At 43.6% G+C, this 23,395-nt stretch overlaps 1 protein-coding gene across 13 annotated transcripts in view; it reads right to left on the bottom strand.

Annotated features, from left to right (window-relative positions):
- Positions 1–3,952: 3,952 nt before the first annotated feature.
- Positions 3,953–23,395, bottom strand: part of TCF12 (transcription factor 12) — a 218,449-nt gene continuing 199,006 nt past the window's right edge. For 8 of the 13 annotated variants that reach the window (XM_075575781.1, XM_075575779.1, XM_075575777.1 and 5 more), the window contains 5 exons: positions 14,576–14,684; positions 13,019–13,190; positions 9,628–9,860; positions 8,029–8,167; positions 3,953–6,147 (listed from right to left, as the gene is read on the bottom strand). In XM_075575781.1, the coding sequence (XP_075431896.1) occupies positions 6,075–6,147; positions 8,029–8,167; positions 9,628–9,860; positions 13,019–13,190; positions 14,576–14,684 (726 nt within the window). In that variant the 3' untranslated portion in view covers positions 3,953–6,074. Of the gene's footprint in view, positions 6,148–8,013; positions 8,168–9,627; positions 9,861–13,018; positions 13,191–14,575; positions 14,685–23,395 lie in introns of all 13 variants that reach the window. The other 5 variants (XM_075575775.1, XM_075575773.1, XM_075575782.1 and 2 more) reach the window with 1 other exon arrangement.

The following is a 23,395-nucleotide window of genomic DNA, read 5'->3' as shown; positions in this document are numbered from 1 at the left end:
GTAATGAACTAAATAATTTGACAAATTAGATGGGCATTGGGTCTTTTTTTGTTTTTTTTTTACTGCAATAATCACTAATCACTATTTACTGTTTGGCAGTATTGATCAGTACTGTTCCAATACATTACACTTTACTGAATAGGTCCCATTTACTCTCTACTGAAGGCAAAACGTGGACCTTTTGATAATTGTTCTGTTTGTTGCTACAATGCACTTCATCCTGTACAGCAGGCCTGCACAACATACGGCCCGCGGGCACCCGGTGCGGCCCGCGACGGACCCCCTTCAACCCCCCCCTCTTCACCCCCCTTCCCTGGTAAGGACAGAAGGAGCGCGCTCCAGCAGTGTCTGTGTGACCGCGCTCAAGCCGCCCCCCCGCCCCCCGCCGCCTGCTCCAGCACAGGGACGCACTTTAGCAGTGTAGCGTGACCCGGAACTTCCGGGTCTGCTGCTAGAGCCGCGCTTCCCGGCCGCCGCCACCACCACCATTGTCAGGTAAGGGCATGCTGACATGGGAGGGGGGGGTGGGCTGCTGACATGGGAGGGGGGGGTGGGCTGCTGACATGGGAGGGGGGGGTGGGCTGCTGACATGGGAGGGGGGGGTGGGCTGCTGACATGGGAGGGGGGGGTGGGCTGCTGACATGGGAGGGTGCTGGGCTGCGGGAGGGGGGGGCTGCTGGACATGGGAGGGGGGGGTGGGCTGCTGACATGAGAGGGGGGGGTGGGCTGCTGACATGGGAGGGGGGGGTGGGCTGCTGACATGGGAGGGGGGGGGTGGGCTGCTGACATGGGAGGGGGGGGGTGGGCTGCTGACATGGGAGGGGGGGGGTGGGCTGCTGACATGGAGGGGGGGGTGGGCTTGCTGACATGGGAGGGGGGGGGTGGGCTGCTGACATGGGAGGGGGGGGTGGGCTGCTGACATGGGAGGGGGGGGTGGGCTGCCTGACATGGGAGGGGGGGGTGGCTGCTGACATGGAGGGGGGGGTGGGCTGCTGACATGGGAGGGGGGGGTGGGCTGCTGACATGGGAGGGGGGGGTGGGCTGCTGACATGGGAGGGGGGGGTGGGCTGCTGACATGGGAGGGGGGGGTGGGCTGCTGACATGGGAGTGGGGGTGGGCTGCTGACATGGGAGGGGGGTGGGGCTGCTGACATGGGAGGGGGGGGTGGGCTGCTGACATGGGAGGGGGGGGTGGGCTGCTGACATGGGAGGGGGGGGGTGGGCTGCTGACATGGGAGGGGGGGGGTGGGCTGCTGACATGGGAGGGGGGGGTGGGCTGCTGACATGGGAGGGGGGGGGGTGGGCTGCTGACATGGGAGGGGGGGGTGGGCTGCTGACATGGGAGGGGGGTGGGCTGCTGACATGGGAGGGGGGGTGGGCTGCTGACATGGGAGGGGGGGTGGGCTGCTGACATGGGAGGGGGGGTGGGCTGCTGACATGGGGGGGGGCTGCTGAAATGGAATGGGCTGGGGGGGCTGCTGACATGGGAGGAGGGGGGGCTGCTGACATATGGGGGGGCTGCTGAAATGGGCTGGGGGGCTGCTGATATGTGCTGTGGGGGGCTTCTGAAATGAGCTGGGGGGCTGCTGATATGGGCTGTGGGGGGCTGCTTAATTGGGCTGTGGGGGCTGGTGTGGGGGGCTGCTGAAATGGGCTGTGGGGCCCGACTCTGTTTTCCTTGTGAGGGGGGAGAGTGGTGTGAGTTGCATGGGGGGGAGTGGTGTGAGTTGCAGGGGGGAGAGTGATGTGAAGTGCAGGGGGGGGAGAGTGATGTGAGATGCAGGGGGAGAGAGGTGCAGGGGGGGGGAGAGTGCTGTGAGGTCAGGGGGGGAGTGCTGTGAGGTGCAGGGGGGAGAGTGCTGTGAGGTGCAGGGGGGAGAGTGAGATGCAGGGGGGAGAGTGATGTGAGGTGTAGAGGGGGAGAGTGATGTGAGGTGCAGGGGGGATGGGATGTGTGTGGTGTGGAGGGGGAGTATTATGTGTATGGGTGAGGGGGAGAGATGGGGGTATGAGAGATCGATGGGGAGTCTCGCAAAGGTTGATGAGTTTTGGGGGAGATATGAGGATGATGATGATGAAGGGTGCTGGGGGAGATATATATGAGGCTGATGATGATGAGAGGTGCTGGAGGAGAGATGATGATGATGATGATGATGATTTTACCCATGCGGCCCAAATCTTTTTTTCCTTGGAGCAGTTCGGCCCTTCTCACTGTACAAGTTGTGCAGGCCTGCTGTACAGTGATAGATTGAGTGAAGAACTATTGGGACTGGAAGCAAATTGAACTATTTTATTATCTTATCTGTATGGCTCCAACCTTTTCCGCAGCGCAGTATAATGTGAGGGGGGAGGACAATAATATTATAGGACAAGCGTACATCTGTTAAGCTAGGAAGGCGTTTACAATCTAGAAAGTAGGGAGTGGAGACACAAGTGTGTGTGTTTCTTTGCGAGGGTTTGGCTATCAAGATAGTGTAGGATGTCTCCATCAAAGTATATTTTTACGGAACCTATTAAACATATGTATGGTAAGAGAGAGTCTGTGTGTGGTACAGAGTTGGGGTGCAGCATGGGAAGAGTCTTGGAGGTGGGAGTGAAAGGAAGTAATAAGGGAGGTGGAGAGACGCAGAACAAGATCGAGACGTAGACTGCGTGTGGGAGAGTACATGGAAATTAGGTTAGAGAGGAGCGTGGTTATGCATACTGTAGCTTTGTAGGTGAGCACAGGTGTCTTGAATCTGACTCTGTAGGGCTTGGGTAGCCAGTGTAGTGACATGCATAATGGGGCAGCATCGTGTTTGTTGCCAGACGAGAGCGAGAGACAATTTTTTATTTTGCAGGGAGTCTTATTTATTTGAATTATATAGTCAGCTAGTGACTCATACCGTTCAATGATTTTTTTCCCATCTGATGTAAAAATAGAAAAAAGCATTAAGGGGTTAATGGATCCTGATGGATGTATTTTGTATAGGAGAAAACCTTCAGTCAAATTAATTTCCCATACTCCTATGGTTTAGTATTTTTGTTTTCTACGTTTAGAAGCATTTTGTCATATACGACTGTCGTTCCCTACAATTCAATTAGTACTATTTGTAAATAAAGGCAGGTGGGGACACATTACAATGTTTAGTAGTGTAAAATGATGGAAAGTGATTATTTTATATTTAAGTGCCAGAGATGCACTTCATTATTTCCAGATTTTGCTTAGATTTGTGTGTCAAAACAAGTTTTGAGGCCCTTTTCAAAGGGGAGAGAACGCACCCAATTATTTTCTTTCACTGCTCAGAAATCGAGAGGCGGAGGTTGAATGGACATGAAAATAAGAGCGAGTTCCAGAGAAGTCTGCTCTCCCCCTCCCCCCCCCCCCCCCCCAACAGGTCAGATTGTCAGGATATCCCAGTTTCAGCGCAGGCAACAGTCAGACTGAGCCACCTGTGCTGAAACTGGGATATCCTGAAAATGACCAGGGGGGAGGGAGGAGAGAAAGGGGGCTGGCCTAAGTACTGAAGCTGAGTCCCCCTATCCTAAGCAAGTGAGAGTGAGTTAACCCTAGAATTTTATGTTCTAAATACTAAGGACGCACTTATCGTGCCGGCGACGGCGCCCGAAAACAAATGCGTTGTCGCGTGCGCTTATAGTAAGCGCGACGGGGCGATGTGATTTTTTGGAAGCCGGCAATATTTGATTTTTCAGGGGCTGTCGCTTCATGTGACAGCCGCTGAAGCAATCAATGGCCTGGTCGCCCGCGACACCGCCGCAAAGCAAAATACAACTTTCGCTAGCGGCGACGGGTGACGTCACGCATCGCCGTCGTGGGCACTATACGCGCGGCCTTACACTTGTTTAGATCGGAGACAACATAAGAGACAATGAAAATCGGACTGAAAAACGATGAGCATTGAAAAGTAGATCTTTTCTTGCGCTGCGGAGAATAAAAACACTGATTTGCCTGGTTAAAAAAAGATGGCACATTTATTGCTACATAAATGTTATATACATATTGTGTTTCTGTTCCATTGACAGAAAATGTTGAACTTCTTGCTGCTGGTTGAAAAGGTTTATCAACAATACGTTGAATTTGACACAGGGTACAAGTCTGCAATAAACCAACAATGGGAACCGAAGGGCAAGATGAGAAGCAAATTCATCTTGGACAACTAGCTCTTACAATACTCCATAGGTACTACACGGTATGCTAGGACCCTACAATGTTCTTAAAATGCTATTGTAAATTTCTGATATTAATGAACAGGTTATGGTAAATAACCCTACATTTTTACTACCTAATATAGTAAAATAAAGTAAGAAACTTTTTTACTGAAAACTTTTTTTTTTTTTTCGATTTTTAAAAATCTAGAAAGAGTAATATTTAGAATTCAAGAAATTTTTCTTACAAGATTATTGTATAAAAGACTAAACTACGGTGAAAAATAAGCCAAATGTTCTTTTCTTTCTATTTTTTTTATGAAGGAAAGCTTCTGGGCATACTGCAAAGTCTAATATAGCCAAGAAAAAGACGTCAAGCGTAGAAACCGACTTAGAAGGGGGAAAAGGCGAGTTTATAAGCAACAATGTCCGTTTAGTCGAAAATACTGAAATAAAGAACAAGGCCACAGATATAGTCCCCATGATATATCATGATATAAGCAATAGGAAATATCTACTAACTTCACAACTAATCAAGTTGTTGGGGACCATCAAAAATATAATTTAATGTTCCCAAAAAAATATTTTGTCCCATTCAGAATTATCTTAAAATGGAAACACTTAGTTGAAACCAGGACAACCAACCCTTGTGTGTATTTGTCTCCTCCCATGTTCATTGTAGTGGAAGACCGATTACATGGAAGTTCACAGAGATTTGAATAGATCAGGGACAAAGATACGTGAGAACAAGTGTTCTGCTGGAACAACATTGTTGGGCTAAATGGATTACAGTGAAGATATGTTTTCTTTTAAAGGGGTTTTCTGTGTGCAGCTGATTGCATTGCATGCCCATGCATCATTTTAGATGACTTCGTCACTTTTTGTACCATTTAAGGCACACACACAGAAAATGGTGACCATTGCTCCTTTGTTTCAAAATGTAACTAACGCACATCTATCGTTTGTCCACCCTACCTGCCTTGGTGAACATGTTAATAAATCGCAATAATTACTGCCTGAAACTCTCCTTTTGTACTTTAAGCTTGTGCTTACTTACAGCTAACACTTTACATGTACCTATATGTAGTAGGTATTGCGTGGAACACAAAGCCATTCTAGCAAAGTAGATAGACCCCCAATTTACACTTCACGTTATAAGCTTTACTATGAAGCCTAGAAATGTTACTTGAGGAAATGGCAGAGAGTGGAGGAAATAGTTACCCCTTTGTATGATGTTACTAGGTCACAGTATTGCTCCAGCCTATCTTCCTTCGAATGGTTAATGGCTCACCGCATGGAGCTCAGCGTGGAAGGGTAACTATGACCATAACTGTTCAGATTACCAGAGACCAAAAATAACATTTAAACAAAAAAAAAAAAAAAGCAATACCAAAGACTATTTTCCAATAGATGGAAAACACTATTCATATGGCAAAAGGAATGGTAAGGACATCAAAAAGACATTTCCTTTCCTTGTTTAAGACACTAATAGGTATGCTGGGAATGCTAAGGGTCGAAGGTTGCCACTTCTTTGTTCTCTGCATGTGAACAGCTACAGTATAACAAATGCTGGCATCAACTGAAATCTTTTCCCTTTTTGTTTTTTTGTTTTTATACTAAGACCTTTACAACAGTTTCATAGCAATAAATAAAATTTGTAGATACAATGCATTTTGTCAACTCAGTTTAGGCACAAGGCAGCTTCCACGAGGTGTGGAGGAAATCGGAGTGTCTGATTGTGCAGAAACGACACACTGTAACAGTGTGATGTGTTCAGAGGATCTCGCGAACTGAAATTCTCTCCGACGATTGGTAGATTGCAACTTCTGATGCAGGTGTTCAACCTTTTTACTTTTCATCAATAGATTTTGTATTTTGGGTTTCTCGCTTCAAGTTTTCATTTTTGTTGTTGTCCTGCCAGATGTGTCGTCAATATGTTGGTGGTCTGTGTCCTTGTGACGAAAGGTCACCGTCTATATATCTTATCCATCGTTCGGGGGTCCTGCAATAGAGCAGAAAAATATTTCACTCATCGTATTACATGTGGAGCTTAATGTTGCTCATGAAATAAATATAAAATATAGGTGGACTCCATAAGGAAGCATAGTTTCTCCCCAAGAAAATAATTTGCATAAAGTTTGCTAGGTGGCATCAGTCCCTGTTGCGTCCTAATCCACTACACTGTCCCAATGTCTGTGATCATGCCAACAAACAAATGCGCTGGGTGCTTCCAATCCCTTAAGGTAGGGGTGCTCAACTTCAGTCTGAAGACTCCCCCTAACAGGTCAGGTTTTCAGGATATCCCTGCTTCCGCACAGGTGATTGAGCCAGCTGCCGTAGGGTAGCGTCGTCTCCAAAATGGGACGATACAAGTCCCTTTCTGACTAAATCTCCAACAATAAAGTATAAAAACGTTCGCTCAAACGCATAAAGATAACGCAACACTGTCTTTGGAGCGGTGGAATCACCCGTGCTTTTATTTATATTTCTAGTCCAACAAACACAAGCATTTAAAATAATTTATTCAATGGAGTTGGTTAGAAAGCTGAGACTTTGTAGGGTCTTCCACTTGCCTGTCCATTCTTTGGCATGTCACTTTGGCCGATGTTTCTTAATCTGTGCTATTCTAAAAGATGCCTTATGGCTCATTAACTGGGATGTGCTGTATGGTATCTTATGGCAAAGTACTGCTTTGTAAATGGGAATCTGTGCGCCTTCCCTCCCATAGGCACAGTGTTCTCTGGGTGTTCGTACATAAGTGGCGAGGCCCAGATATTCTGGGCTCTAAATAGTGTGAATTAATATAAATACAATGTTCACTTGAGGGTAGATTTACGAAGACGTGCTATGCCATAATATTTATTTATAAAATGTTTAACCAGAAAGTAATACACGGAGAGTTACCTCTCGTTTTCAGGTATGTCCTGGGCAATATGCACCTTCCAGTGCGGGACAGGGTCTCTTATAGCACAGCACGGAGTAAATATGAGCCTAAATATCTTAAGCAAACTGTTTACATTTTGTTTAGTATTTGTGAGATTACTGGGATTGCGCCTTTGAACACTTTTTTTTTCCTCTCCATATTTAGTTTTTGGGGGGGTTAATATTTTAACTAACTCAGGGCTTTGAATTTCTCCTGTCTGATGATAAAAACATTATACATTACACTTGTCTCTCTCAGACTTAAACATGAGCAAGAAAGTATTTAAAACCAGAGACAGAACATAAAACACAGACAGAGCTCAGTGCACATCCAGTGAAACTCATACACGGTACAGTGCCTAAATATATATGTATAAATATCTATTAAATAAAATGGTCTTTTAGTTTAACATTTTTGGCCGAAGTTGTTGTAAGCCCCTGAGCCAACTGCACGGCAGACCACATTTCCAGGGGTCCCTAACACTAATATAAATTCTTAATAACCTGTGCAATACCAGGAAGAATGATTTATAATAAATTTTTGGGGGTTCAATAGGAGCTTGTTAGGTGTCCAGTATGAGCAAGAAAGTATAAGTAATAAAAGAAGCCATTTGTGAGGTTTCTAGGAGATAACAAAAGGACACAACATACTAGTATTGTATTATGTGCAAGGAGGCTTTATAGAGAGTGTGTGTGTGTGTGTGTGTGTGTGTGTTACAGTGTGTGTGTGTGTGTGTGTTACAGTGTGTGTGTTACAGTGTGTGTGTGTGTGTGTGTGTGTGTGTGTGTGTGTGTGAGAGAGAGTGTGTGTGACGGTGTGTGCGAGTAACACATGCATTGAGAATCTCACACAAGATTGTGTCATGGTATATGCACAACCTTTGCTTCAGCTTTGTTTTAAATGCTTAGAAACATCTTCCACAAGAGGCTGATACTTGTTGCGTACCTGGCCGATGCTTACATATGACCCATAGGGTTGGTATTATCAGTAAGCCCAGGGTGACCTCCTGGATGTGGGGTTTGTTGATCTACCGATACGGCAGAACGTTTTTCTTCTTCCCTTCTCTTTAGACAGGCTGCTTTGGGGTTGAGGTTCCTCTCTGTTAATAAGAAAAAAATTGAAACATAATTACCATCCAAAAGGAATATTTATCATCCGGTTTCTTTCCTTCATTCGCTTTAAATAACACATTAGTCGAGTGACTGGTATTTCAATGGTAAGATTGTTTACCAAATGATTGAACTGTAGGCTGTATCTATCAAGTGTCTCCCTGCTTCAACACTAGGAATATGTACAGTATGCGCAAAACATCAGGTTTTGCAATATGGTACAATTCATTAGCCAAAAAAAACAATGTTCACAGCTTACTACAATCAGATCTGTAATTCAGGGAATCTTAGAACCACACATGAGGTATGATTACATCAGGAGAAACATCACACAGTTGTGAACCATTGCATAAAACATGTTTAATTAAGAAGGGATGATTTGACAAAATTTGGTGGCAATTTCCTAATCTAAACACCGTATTACCGTAGTAATGGCATGTCTCACTATTCATTATAATAGCGCATTTGTGTAAGAGAACCCGTTTCTGGCAGGCTAGTATTAAAAAATAGTGAGCATGTGTTTTAGAATTCCTGCCCAAAAGCCTGTGGTCCCGCGCTATTGGGGGGCCCGTTCTTTCCCCCCGCATCACCCACCACACCCCTAATGACAGCCATTTGTCTCTCTTCAGATAGACAGGCGGGGGGAGATGGTTTGCAGAGGAAGCTGCAGTTGTTACACAGGCAGAGCAGGACCACAGGAGAGGAGCGCGGTCTGACCTGGAAGTCTTTCTTACTTCCGGTGTCTGCTGCTAGAGGGCGCTCCTCCCCGGCCGTCCTGCTCTGCCTCTGTAACAACCGCCAAGTCCTCTGCCGGCTTATCCTCTGTTTAACCTGGCCTTAAAATTCTTATTTACCTGTATAATTACAGGAAGAATGATCACATTGGATCTGTCGTAACCTGGCAAAATGAAACTGACCTGCCAACTTGGAAAGTGGGGTGGGGCGAGCTTAAACCTTGGTGGGGAGGAGCCACTACCCTCCCATAAGCAACTGAGACCAGCTGCACACAATTAGCAAAATACACAGATCCCCAACAAGCTCTGAGAAACCCCAAGGGTCATGCCTTGTAAGTGGCAGCAGGCTAAAGACGCTTTGGCCAAAGGGTTAAACTAAATGACCCTTTTTACAAGAGATATATAGGTATTGCACTGTGTGTTTTTGTCGTTATTAAAACAACCTTATAACTTAATAGCGCTTCTCAGTTTAGCAATAGCGACCTTTGATTTCAAAACAAAATCACAATAGTCCTAAATTGACTAAAATCATAACCACTGGATAACCCGTAATTAGTAGGCCCCCAAATTCCTTTTTACATTTCCAACAAGATGTGGTTTTCTGAGGAATGAAAACTAAGAGTCAAAAGGAAGATTAGACTTGATTTTGCTATAGCAAATAAAAATACCACTTGTGTACAGCAAACAAATACCCCCAAATAACTTTTCACGCTGACCTCGAACTTGTTGTTCTAGATTAAGGATGACTGCTACCGCCTGATGAAGAATAAGCAGTTTTGTCTGTGGTTTTTCGCTCTTGAGGTGTAGTTGACACATGCGTCCAAGTTCTTTAAATGCTTCATTGATATCTCTAACACGCAAGCGTTCCCTTGCATTATTTGCCATTCTCCTTTCTCTTTCTCTCTCCAATTTCTGCTCTGGATTTAAATCTTCATCTTCATTAATACTGCTACAAAACCCAGAAAGAAAAAAACATGCTATTGTGAATGACACTGTGTGAGCAGAACAGAGAAATGTGTTGCTCCCTCTGTAGCTATTTCATGAAATGTGTAAAATGTAGGACAGAAATAATGTGGGGGTTTTTTTTCCCCCTTTCTTTTTTAAATTTCGCTGTGCCGGGGGAACTCTGGTACTTCCGTGTCATGCGATCGTTCATGGAGCGATCACATGACACAGCTGATGCCAGAAACTGAAGTGGAGGGAGCTCCGCTTTGGATCAGGCTGGTCAGCCCCATGAAAATAAGAAGGTGCCCATGATGTACGAGGTACGTTATAAGGACACTAACGGTTAAAGCTGCAGTTCAGTCTTTTTTTTTTTTTTTTATTTTTTTTTTAATGCAATAGTTTCATGTGGGCAATCTCTAATTAACTAAAGAACTGTATAGCTGCCAGTCAATTCGTTCTCCATGTTTTGATCGACGAAATTTGGCGACATCTTTAGATATGGCATGATAATAAAAAATGCACAAATGCGCACCAGGGATTAGTGGAAGGTAATTTATTAAAAATACACAAAAACTGAGGGGATCCAACCCCACCTCAGAACAGCTGTGCAGCTGGACGGCTAAGTACTATCAAGGAGAACACCTGATGGTGACTAAACCCTAAGCTGCACAGTATACAAATACAGTAAAATTTATATAAAAAACATGAAAGAAAAAAACAAACATGAAAACAACCTATCAACAGATTTGTATAGAAACCGCCATAGGGTTGGGCACTGGCAAGGGGAAACGGATCTCGGCACCGCGGAGATGGATAAAACCGCTGCTGTCTCATGACGCTGTACGTGATCTCCTGACGAAGTACTTGGTACGAAACGCGTAGAGGTCACGACAGGTCATCCTGCGCGTGTATGCTGGTAAGCTGAGACGGAGCCTGCAGGAGACAGCAGCGGTTTTATCCATCTCCGCGTACCGAGATCCGGATCCTGTGCAGACACCGCGAGTCTGCTGACTGTCTCAGTGTGAGTGTCCGTTTCCCCTTGCCAGTGCCCAACACTATGGCGGTTTCTATACAAATCTGTTGATACAGTAGGTTGTTTTCATGTTTGTTTTTTTCTTTCATGTTTTTTATATAAATTTTACTGTATTTGTATACTGTGCAGCTTAGGGTTTAGTCACCATCAGGTGTTCTCCTTGGTAGTACTTAGCCGTCCAGCTGCACAGCTGTTCTGAGGTGGGGTTGGATCCCCTCAGTTTTTGTGTATTTTTAATAAATTACCTTCCACTAATCCCTGGTGCGCATTTGTGCATTTTTTATTATCTTGTATTTCAGGATGCCTTCCCCCCTTTCTAAGGGGGGTTCACCTAGATTTGAGAGTTTCTGGGCAGACGCTTTATGTACATGCTGCAAAGGGATCATCCACACCATCACACAGCACGAGTGCTGAATATCCTGTTTTTTCTATCTTTAGATATGGCATATGTTTTTCATCTGCTTCTGTCAGTCAGTGGAAGCTCATGAATATTCATGAGCACGCCTGCACTGACATGTGCTAGAGGGAGGGCAGGGCTGACAAAGGGGTGTGCCAGAGCTTGTGAAAGGACATGAAGGGGCAGTGCCTTAGCAAATGGCTGTTAAAATAGAATACAAGAAAATTGGTCTTTCAAAGTTGTTTTTTTAAAAACAGAAAATGCTAAAAGTATTTTTTCTTACTACAGAACTGATTTATTAAAAAAAACACACATGCAGGATATTGACTGAACTGCAGCTTTAAGGCAAAGAAGGGTGGGTAACTGTGTTGGTCCTTCCATGTAAGTAACAAAGGAGGGAGAGGGAGTAGGTGGTATACTACCTCTTTTATTGGGTCAATAAGTAGTTATGTTACAAGTTTTGCAACATCTCCGGGTTCTTCATGGGGTAGCCCGATTAATGATCTGGTGAGGTTTGAAAACTTGTAACATATCCACTACTTGTTGGTACAATAAAAGGTTTCATTCCACCTCTCTCTCCTTTGTTACTCCAACGGTTAAGCATTCACTAGACCAGCGGTGCGCAAACTGGGGGGTGCGGGATTTTTCTGGGGGGGGGCGCAGGTGGTTGCAGAGGCCCCGCGCTCTTTCCTGAGGCATTTAAATTATATGCCAGGGCCCTGACATGCGCGAGGCCTCTGCAACCTGTACTTATCGGGATTCAGCCGGCTTCTGTTCATGTCGCCATGACAACGCAGCGTCAAATGATGCCACGGGATCACGTGACGTGCCGCGTCATCATGACAACACGCGTCAAATGAAGCTGCGGGGTTACGTGGCGTCATGTGACCCTCTGTCATTTGACACCAGGTCACTCGGGGGGGGGGGGGGGGGCTGGTCACTCGGGGGCGGGTTGGTCACACGGGAGGGGGGGGCGCGAACTCAGGGACAGAGACATGGGGGGCACAGCCAAAAAACTTTTACATCACTAGACCTTCAGAAGTGATCATAAAATGCAGACAGATGCTGTCCTCTTCATTACACAAGCAGCTTCATGAACACACTACTACAACCCACCATCTTCAGGAACAGCAACTTAAAAAAAAAAAAAAACACCTTTCTGATCACAAATTTATGACTACTGTTTCATTCTCTACTCCACTCAGCAGAGTGCATAACAACAACATTCGGAAAGCAACCGTACACCAAACCAGATGGTGACTTCAGAGAATGCTCATTTAAATTTTTAATAGAATTTACAATGTATTAATTATATTTCCTTGTAGTCAGGCAGTCTTCTTAATAACTCTACTGGGAGCCCCAGCAGCTTGCTAAAGCTTTCCTCTTCACAACCTAAGCGCATCTTTAGCCGTTTGCAACGCCCGCATGGGGATTTGCTAAATTCCCTGTGATCCTGCTCCGTGTATGAAGGCTCTGGTTTGCCCTGACTGCTTCAGGATATCATGAACTCTTGCTGCCAAAAAGGCCATGTATGTAGCGATTTTACGGTGTACCGACAACCATGCAGGCCAGACAGGAGTCTTTGCCGCACATTGAGAAGCATTGAATGTAATGTGAAATGTAAGAAAAATATCCAATTTTAACATTTTCCATCACTTCAATTTGGGCGCCTTCAGCTAATAAGACGTACAGTATAGGCCTGGAAGTAGAATGCAGGCAAAAAGTACAGTACCTTGTTCTCCCTCTAGATGAAGTTCTCAAATCTTTTTGGGATGATTCGTCATCTGATCTCATATCGTCTGAGGAGACGGCGTCATGTATGTTCTCGTCCTTTTCTTTATGCTCCGACTTGACGTCTAGAAGCGCGGATATCACGGCCTGACTCGCCAATCCACCAGGCAATGCTGCAAGTAATGGTGCAAAGTAAATAAGCTTTCCTACTCGTCTTGTGATGAAGATGTATCTACATTTAAAGACGCAGTTCACACCGATCAACTGTTTTTTTGTTACATTTTTTTATACTTACTTTAAAGCAACAATTTCTCTGTCAGACTGTGGGATTCCTGCTTTAAAGCCGCAATCCTAATTTCCTTTTATTTTTATTTTTTTTTACCATTTTAGGTATGAAGCAGGGGGTCTGAACTGCATTAATTTCAGCTCCTGGAATTGCCTGCTTCCCGATATACTTACCTCCTGTAGCCGATCCGGGGCTATTGAAATGGCGGATTTAAAGCTCCTGCATCACGCGGGCCAATAGGAAGCTGTGATGTCATCCCTTGCATCTTCCTTTTAGCCCGCGTGACCGGCAGCTTTAATCCTGCTGAGAGATACCGGCACCCCCTACGGAGTTAAGTATCTCAGGAAGCAGGGGGGGGGGGGTCTCCCTGGAGCTGAAATTAACATGGTTCAGCTCCGAGACCCTCTGTGTTTTTTTTTTTAATAGGAGGAAAACCACCAAAACACGTACTGCTGCATTAACGGCTATTGATATAATCAGCCCAAAATCTAATGTTTAACCACCTCCCTGTTGAGACGCATGCAGTGCATGGCTATGCTGTGTGTAGTGGCCTGTAAACAATTAATTATGTTCACTGTAAAATCAAATGTAACCAAAAATAGGCATTAAAGATAAACGATGCTTGCACCTGATATAGTGCTGATGACAAGATGTTGACGTGATATACATGGCCATCTGTCATCATGGCAGGAACCATAAACACACAATTCATAGTATTAATTGGTATTCAGTATATCTAGATGTTAGTCCTTCTTTTGCCTCAATGTTGTAAAGTGTACAATGTGTTAAAGAAGCACTCCAAGCCAGCAATTTATTGGCAATTTTTTATAGAGCATTAAAGGGGGTTTCCGGAGCTGAACCCCATTAATTTCAGCTCCAGGGATCCCCTACTTCTGGAGATACTTACCTCCGAAGTAGATGCCAGTAGTCGCTCCGGCTGAGCAAGCAGGGCTTTAAAGTTTAAAGCTCCTGCGTCACATGGGCCAATAGGAAGCTGCACCTATGATATCATGGCCTCCTGTTGGCCTGCAGGGCCTGAGAACGTTAAACAGAAGACATACTGTATTGTGATCTCCGGTAGCCGAGAAGAGCTGCTACTGGCACCTAATTCGGAGGTATGCATCTCCGGAAACAGGGGGTCTCCGGACCTGAAATTAACAGGTTTCAGCTCCGGAGACCACCTGCTTCTATACCAAAAAATTGCAAGAATGTGCAGGCTTGTCTCAAAGCTGTGACGTGCTGCATTTCTGCAACTATAGGATAGTGCATTACCTCTGTAATTTTCTTTATGATTAATTTCTGTGCTTGAAGCAGAGACGGAGCTGGACAGAACAGAGTGATCGCTGTTCAGGCTCCCAGATTCTTCTCGATGATTTCCCACCTAGAGCAACCAGACACAAAACAAGTTATAGTGAGTTCAAAAGTGACAAAAAGCCTGCACTGTACAGTGTACAACAAATCACAATACCCCTTGTGAGCACATTCACATGTCTCAGACAGGTCTGCAACCCTGCCTTTGCCCATTATCTATTGCTTCCACTGCAGCCAGGGATTCTGGGTAATGAGCACCGTCTCACTTCTGGTCTTGTCTTCTTAACCTTGCCCAATTTAACATGGAACACTAAGCTAATGAACATTGTGGGGACGTTCCAGGCACCGACGCCGTGTCCACTGGCAAAAGTGTCAGTTTGCCACCCAGTGGGCGTCAGACGGGGGTGCTCTGCTAATCATCCAAATTTAGTGCACTTTAGTTTATTTTACAGTGCACAAGTTCCACATTTTTCCGTTGTTTGTCTACCCTGTTTTCTTGTCTCATTACTAGGTCTTGACCAATGGGGCCAATGGAATTCTGTTGGTATGAACCGGCAAAACAAGCAACGGAACAAATACCCCTATAAGCTTATACCTGCTCTATTACACAGCTAATGTTCTAATTGTAGTCCTAGTTAGGACACATTTTTGTTGTCACCAAATTAAACTCCAGAAAGGAGCAGATTTTTGCTGGTTTTTTATGTAGTAGTATGTACTGCAGTCTTAATAAAGGAAATCAATGATCATTCTTAGATATTTTTTTTTAAATTACATATATTTTATCAATCATAAGAATGCATGTTTATGTTCAAGGATATATAAATGGCTGTACAGCTGTTCTTTTCACCACACAGAAGTCACTTTTTAACTTTCACATTATGCTAATGAATGTCTTTCATTCAAGTACGTTACAAAATCAACACGTATTCACGTTTTCAGAGCCAATTCATGCAATGAGGATTCGGAGACCACAGAAAGCCATCGAATATAAAGGCAAACGGCATCACTCCCATCACATACACTTAAACGTCAAAAAAGGCGGCCGTGAATACAAACTGCAGACCGTCGGCAAGCACATTGCTGGGCGTGACTCACAGGAGTGGGCTTCTATTGAAGGGCTGGCTAAAAAGATTGAAGGGCACTTGATTCCAACCTCCATTCCAAGCCCCTCCATAAAAGTGCAGGAATGTTATAGTTACAATGTGCTTTCTTTGTAGCTCAAGCTACAGTTTTTATGTGGGACTCTAAACCCATTTGCGGTCAAAGTGGCCTGCAATAAATTGCAAACCCCCCCTGATCCTACGTGTAACTATCCTTTAACAGTCATCAATCTTGACCAGCACTCACTTGCCAAAAGCATATATCAGACACTCCATTTTCTCCCTCCGTGCAGCGTCCTGCGATCAGCTGCTTTCATATACTCACAAGGCAAAGATTCAAAGTAGCAGGAGCGGCATCTTCTGACTATCCTTTTACAATCACTTTGCACATGCAACATCTGTGTTCTCTGAAAATCTTGCTGGCATAAGTGCAGAGGTACACACTGTATTAAGTGTATGCAAGATTTATGTCTTAATGGGCAATTCGATATAATGTAAAGGTTGCGATCGGCCGAAAAACCCTTTTCAAGTGCGTATTGGGTTAGCCCCTACGCGTTTCATAAATACTGTGCTACAACCCAGCACCTGTGTGTTCTGCTAACTCTGGGTTTCTTGAAGGGATTGTTGGCATGTAGGTTTGAAACCGAACACTGTATATTTTTTTGCCTTCAACTTGTGAAGACCTTTTGTACAAATGCAATCTAAGGGCTGCCAGACTCATGGCAAATCTAAGAAGTTGGAGCTAAGCCGAAAAATGACATTGACAGGAATAGTCCTGACCGTCAAAATATAGCTTTAAAAATTAAATGGATTCAAAATGATTGCGACTATTGGTCAGTTTCCCCCCCCCCCTCTCAAAAAGGTGCCTCTCTCAAGTTAAGAAATGTGAAACGCAAAGTATATCCAAAAAGATTCAGCACTCCCTGTTTAGCGTTGTTTTATTCTCTGCTTACGGCAGCTATTCACTGTAGTGCCTTTTGAAATAAATCTTCTGCGTTTTAGGTTTTCTTGCAGCAAGACATTTCTTGTTTTTTGCTGTGATTCTCCTTTTGTTCATTTTATAGACTAGTAACGCAGGGTTTTTAATTTGTAGGGTTTTGACCTATTTTAAAATGGCCTTTCCTTTGATTGACAGAGGGGTATCAATTGAAGAATTGTTCTAGGATTTCTAGTGATGGCTGGAGAGATGCTGGTCAAGTTTTGTGCCCCGAAATGGTTAAATATGGCAAACCTGATGGGTGGTCTAACTTGTAAACCTCAATTCTATCTAGTTTAACTGCTATATAAAACCCTGCTGTACAGCACTGAGGCACAAATACATAGGTGTACTGGATAAAAGCAAAGTCTGTGGCAGAACAGTTATCGCCGTTTATTTACGTTTAATGAACACATTTTCCTCGTTTGTGTAATTAAACCAACCACATCTAATAAAAGGGAGCCGTTTTAATATCTGCCTTTTAACAGGAAATGTTTCAATATTAAAATACAGCAGCTGATAATACTTACACCGCACACTTTTAGGGCGATCTGAAGTTCATGCCAGCAAAGGAAAAGGGGCTTAAGGATTTTTCCTTCCCTTATTTACATTTTCCTCATACTTGACTCACTGCTTTGTACAGCTGAAGTCTTCCTCATTTTTTAAGAGGGGGGGGGGGGTGAGAGAGAGAGAGAGAGAGAGAGAAACACCTAGCAAATCCCTGCACTTTTCACCATTCTGCATTATAAATCTGTTTTTGTGCCGGAAAACCAATCCCTGTGACAATACCCAATAAACACAAGCAAATGCCTTATAAATAAACGGATTCTATACAGCGTAACTTACGTGTTGTTTTTAAAGGATGTACTTTCAAATGGCTAATAAGGAACGTATATTCCCATTTTCTATGAAAAGTCTCCTAACATTGGGCACTTTTTTTTCTTTTATGAACATTGAAATGGATCGCCTTTCTGCAGAGAGTTCATTTTTAATTTACATGGTTAACTAAATCTTCCCATTACGTCACCTCGGTCGGGAGCATGCAATTCAAGCTTAATGGAATTAGCGGAACATCCTTTCTGCCTATCTGCCACCGGATTCCACTTGCAAACGTTCCTTGTGTGTTTCCTGAAGAATGGCACATTCGCAGCCAGTGCTGTTCCTTTTTAACCAGCGCTAAGCCTCTGCTTTATTCTCGTCTTAAAACCCGCTTCGGTGCCAAGCTGGCTTGCAAAACATTGCAATGCGTAAAGTTAGACCAGGGGTGGGCACCTCAAGTCACCAAGAGCCACTGACAGATCAGGTTTCTAGAATATCTCTGCTTCAGCACAAGTGGCTCACAGTCTACAACATTTGGTCGTGGCGGTGACCCAAATGACCGCCAGCGCTTGGCCGCGACTCACCCGGCAGCTTAGGCAAGTGCTTAAACCCTTGCCCTAAAACCCCCTACCCTAACCACAAAAACTTATCTTGGAAGTGGAGGATCGGCAGTGGCGCAGGGTTCGCCTGCGGTCATTTTGTTTCGGGGGCGAGACGGCCGCGACCAAATGTCCTAATTCCAAGTGGCTCCGTTACTATGCCTGAGCCGCCTGTGCTGAAGCAGGGATATGATGAAAATCGGACCTGTTGGGTGGCCCTGGAGGACTGGAGTTGGCCACTCCTGCGTTAAGACTGTTCAATAATCGAAGGGTTAAATCTATTAAGACGGCAATGTCTACACGCAACAGGTGTACAAACAGGCCTTTGTCCCTGCAGAGTGGCCTTCTCAGTGCTTACAGATAGGATGGAGATTTAATTGTACAGCTCATTAGCATACAGCTGACAGTCTGCAATTTGAGTGGAGAAGTCTGCTGCGGCTGCCACATTTCAATGATTACAGGGACCTCACATCCCAATGAAACCAGACTACAACCACTGACGCTGCACTGGCCTTTTTGGCATTGCCGTAATTTTTTCCGAAGGAGCCGACCAGCGTCTGCTTTCAGCCAATGTACCCAGCGCTGCCGCCAAATCCTCCTCCTGTATGAGCCGGGTGTAATTAGCGGCTTCACACAGGGCGGGCCAGAAATGACGCGACTGTGTTGCTTTTCGGAGATTTAACGCTTATAACATAAAGCTGATCAAAAATGACATGACTGTGCAATATATATATATATATATATATATATATATATATATATATTACTAGAGAAAAACAAGAGAAGAGGGCGCACACCTCATAGTGTAATATTCTTTTACTTGACGCAGTCTTTAAAAATGCACTTGGAGACGTCCGTGCGTTAAAAGCAATAAGGCAGAGGCTGTAGAGTTTTGAGACTGTTGTGTGCTGGAATGATTTGCCGGCCCGCCGGTGTAAACCGCCAGGCAGCACCTGTCCTGTGCTTCCGCACCACGTGTGGGGGCGGGCGACAGGTCACATCGTCCCCTTCTAGTGCTCCCTGGTACTCCTCCCCACTTCTTGGTTGAAAGAAATCTCTCTTTTGCATTCTCTCTTTCTGCCCTTCCTCGTTCCTTCTCCCTGTACGCATCCCTTGTTCGGGATCTCGTAGTTCTCCCTAACGAAGATTCCTTCGGTCAAGTTGTTCTCCTTCCAGAATGTCTCCCAGGGAGACGCACGCTGGAACTCTGGAGGGGCGCGGTGACGCCGCGACACTTCGCACGCCCACACGTGGTGCGGAAGCACAGGAGAGGTGCTGCCTGGCGTTTTACAGCGGGGACGCGCTGGGCGGGCTAATCATTCCAGCACACAACGGTCTCAAAACTCTACAGCCTCTGCCTTATTGCTTTTAACCCACGGACGTCTGTAAGGGGATTTTTAAAGAATTTGTGTCAAGTAAAAGAATAGATTACACTATGAGGTGTGCGCCTCTTCTTGTCTTTCTCTACTACCATTTCTGAATGCCTGGTTTGCATTCTTCTGGAAGACAGCAGCACTCTCTGGACTGGAATTGAACTTTATTCACCTGGTTATCAATTAAGATATGTATATTCATGTTGTGTGTGCTAATATTGATTGTAATATCTGTTATTGATTTATGGCTTTATTGATAAAGCCTGCCACACAGTTTTGATCACCCTAGGCTGAGGCTTTTCTATATACATTTATATATATTTATTGGTTTTCTTCATCTCTCTCTCTCGAAATCTTGGAGTTTATATATTTACTTATTTTGTATAGTCAGCTTTTCAGTAGAGAGATAGAGATACAGTATGTATGCATGTATATATAGTAAAATGTTCTACAATTATACTTTACACATGGGCATTTTGCATTTGTTGGTAAAATAACGGTGTATTATTTGGCATATTCTGGTATCCGCATACTAATTTGCATGGGAAAGTAGCGGCCTTTAAATGTAATGGTACAAAACCGTTGTGTTTTTAGCAAAATATTAAAGCAGCAATACTACTTTCCCACTCTTCTTCTTTTTATATGTAAAGCATGTGGTAATGTATAATGCTACATTTTTACATAACAGGAGCACCAAACGATTGCTAGTTTAAGTCTGTACAAATCTTGATTTGTGTGCCTAACGAAATGGTTGCCTTCTAACGTTGTGCTGCAGCTGATATGTAACATTATAGATTACTTTGAGTAATAGACATGTTGCTGTGTTCAAAACAGCAGACTATTTATGATACTTTGTTGCCAGAGGGCAGAGCTCAAAAAAGGTGTGTGTCAGCGTCTGTTTCAAAAGAGGAAGTGGATGAGACTTTCTAAATGGTTGCTGTAGCAACCGAATGATCAGTACATTAAAAAAAATCATTATTAATCATTAAAATGGCATTCGGAGTTCAAAAAAAAACTAAAAAAAACTCAGCCAGTATGATCTAATACTACAGAATTGATTCATAAAAAAAAATGTTTTGATCAACTCTCAACAGTTTGAATTTGTAATTTTATATTCACTAAGAAACCAAGTCAAAATTGTGTCTTGTTTATTAAGTTTTGTAAACAATGTTAAAATTGCTTGGTATGTTACAGGACAGGGGTTCTCAACTCCAGTCCTGAAGACCCCCCCCCCACAGGTCAAGGGATATCTTGAAAACCTGACCTGTTGGTGGATCTTGAGGACTAGAGTTGAGGAACCCCTGTAATAGGAGATTCAATTTGCACTGCAAACTACAGTATTAAAACCCAACACAGCAGACAGGCAAGCATTACGCTTGGCACAAATAAAACAATCTGATGCATGAAGAAAAATGGCAAAAATAACGTTTAAAAAAAAATATGTATAAAAACAAAACATTGCCTTCATCTTAAATTAGTTCATCTGGGTTTGGCAACCACCAGTTGGGGTAAACAAACCAGCCAAGAAGTGTACATGCTACAAAATCAACAAGCCCTGAATCCGGAGGGCAGGAAATTGAATCTTCTGTATTTTTTTTTTTCTAATCTGGCTGAAAAATTAAAAAAAAAAAAAGACAAATGTCTGTTTACACTAATCAGATAAAAAAAAAAAAAAAGAGTCAAAGTTTCTCATTTCCTAGCTGAGTCTCCCAAGGTCATAGACTCCTGGTAAATTACATTGAGGTTTTATTTAACTTCAGAACACTTGCATAAAAAAGACATTAAAAAAAAAAAAAAAAAGGAGATGTCATGCGCTGTTGAACCTGAATTCAAGTGTCTTTGCCAGGAAACACACTAAAATACAAGCATTCGTTCAGACCGTAAATCTGATCCTGCAGCTGCCAAAAACGCAGCTCATGTTGCTGTTTTCAAACTGCTTTATGAATGCCAGTAGACCACAGTGTAAATTGGATTCATTTGACTTTCTGCTTCTAAAATAAAGCTTGGTAAAAAATAAACCACAATTGCCATCTTAAGGAAAGTGTGATGGAAACATGGGTTAAATTCAAGAATATTTTACTTGTTATATATTACTAGCATTGGGAAGCGTTCATATTTAGGCCTAATATTTGTTAAGATGCTTTATCCGCCATTACTTTTTAGTATTCTAGTACGAATCAGAATTAATCAAATAATTAATCCGTCATTAAAAATGAAGTCACAGAATAACGCACATTGAACAAACGGTATGTCGGCCTCTAAAGATACAATTGCAAATGTTGGTATTAATACAGGGGATCTCCACGCCAGTCCTCAAAACCTCCCCAACAGGTCAGGTTTTCAGGATATCCTTGCTTCAGCCAGAGGCTCAGTTGATCAAGCCACCTGAGAACAAAGTGCAAACAAAGTGCAAAGGGTGGTAAGCCACCTGTCCTGAAGCTGGGATATACTGAAAACCTGACCTGTTGGGGGTGGGGGAGGCGGTATTGACTGGAGTTGTGCACCCCTGTATCAAATAATCAATATGAATGACTACAGAAAAAGGTAAACCTATCTTCATCTATATTGCATTGCTCCAGAGATAAATGCCTACTGGTGATAACCGGAAACCGGGTTTAACTGTATCTCTGCCACTTGGCACCATACTTAAATCAGTGAAACAATGAAGCACTGTGCAGCGTGGGCCAGTGACCTTTAAAAGGAGCGTCTGCAGCGGCTTATTTTATTTCTGCCTGTTTGTATCCCAGGGTGTAGCCTCGTCTTAAAATGGCCTTTTGTAATACGAATCAAAAGCGGTTGCATTTGTACAAACGAGCAGGTTGTTTCGTTTTCTGGCCGTGTATCCTTTACAGCAGGGGAAGCTATTGTCAGGGGGCTTCAAGAACTGCCGCTATTTATTATTTTACTACCGTGGACTTGTAAAGCACGGACTTGAGGTGAACAATTTGCCGGCCGCCTCCTACCAAGAAGTTTGGCGCCGTGCCAGCAAGGCGGATTTCAAAGCGCTGGCGAAGCAATGCGTCGCTGGCTGTTTCTACACAAGAACGCTTTAACAGGAGTCTAGCAATTTCTTTAGCAGACGGCTGCTTTCAAATAATGCTGGAAACATGCATACGCACCCCACATGTTAATCTCCCAAAATGCCTTTAGAATAAAACTGCACTTCTAACATTACTTGCCAAATTTATTTTTTTGAAAATCTTTTTTTTTTTTTTAATCTTAATCCTACTTCATTTTTCTCTGAATGGTTCCCATGTTTGTAACAAATATGGAGTGACTTATTTTACACTGCTTTGGGATTAATCTTGAAATTATTTCCATTCCAGTGTTACTTCCACTACAGCTGTGTTCAGACCCTATTCATTTGGGGGGGAATTGATGGGGGGGCAGTTAATTTTTTAGGCCTGCACAGAATAAAATTCACATTCTGCCAGCATCTGCTATTGAAGTCTAGTTCCAATTTACAATAAACAGCTTTTCCAGACCAGAACGCCTGAAATTCAGTCCCTCTTGACTGCTTTTCCTATTCAATCTCTCTGCACAGTATTTCAAGGAGGAAAAAAAAAAAATGTTCTGCCAATTATTACACATCTGGAAAAAATGCACATATAAGCTAAAATATACTCTGCAGAAAGTCTCTGCTTTCAGCACATGGACACAGCAGGATTTTATGCTCCACCGACAAGGTCAGAGTGTGCAAGGTATTCGTTTTTTTCTTCACCCCTCCCTAAATGTTGTACCTCCAATTTGAAATTAGTAGCTGGCGTCCCTTCCTTAAATCGAGTTGGTCTGCCCAAAAAGTTCATATTTCAGCCCTCGAGTATATTTGGAAAAACTTTGGTTCTCGCCATTTTTAGATTTGCAATTGATTAATAATTAACATATCTTACGCTCGAGTGGTTAACACATAAAAT

Source organism: Ascaphus truei, chromosome 18 (genome assembly GCF_040206685.1).
Source record: "Ascaphus truei isolate aAscTru1 chromosome 18, aAscTru1.hap1, whole genome shotgun sequence".
Lineage (NCBI taxonomy): Eukaryota > Metazoa > Chordata > Amphibia > Anura > Ascaphidae > Ascaphus > Ascaphus truei.
The sequence above is the reverse complement of the archived record's forward strand: the minus strand, read 5'-3'. Positions and strand labels throughout refer to the sequence as shown.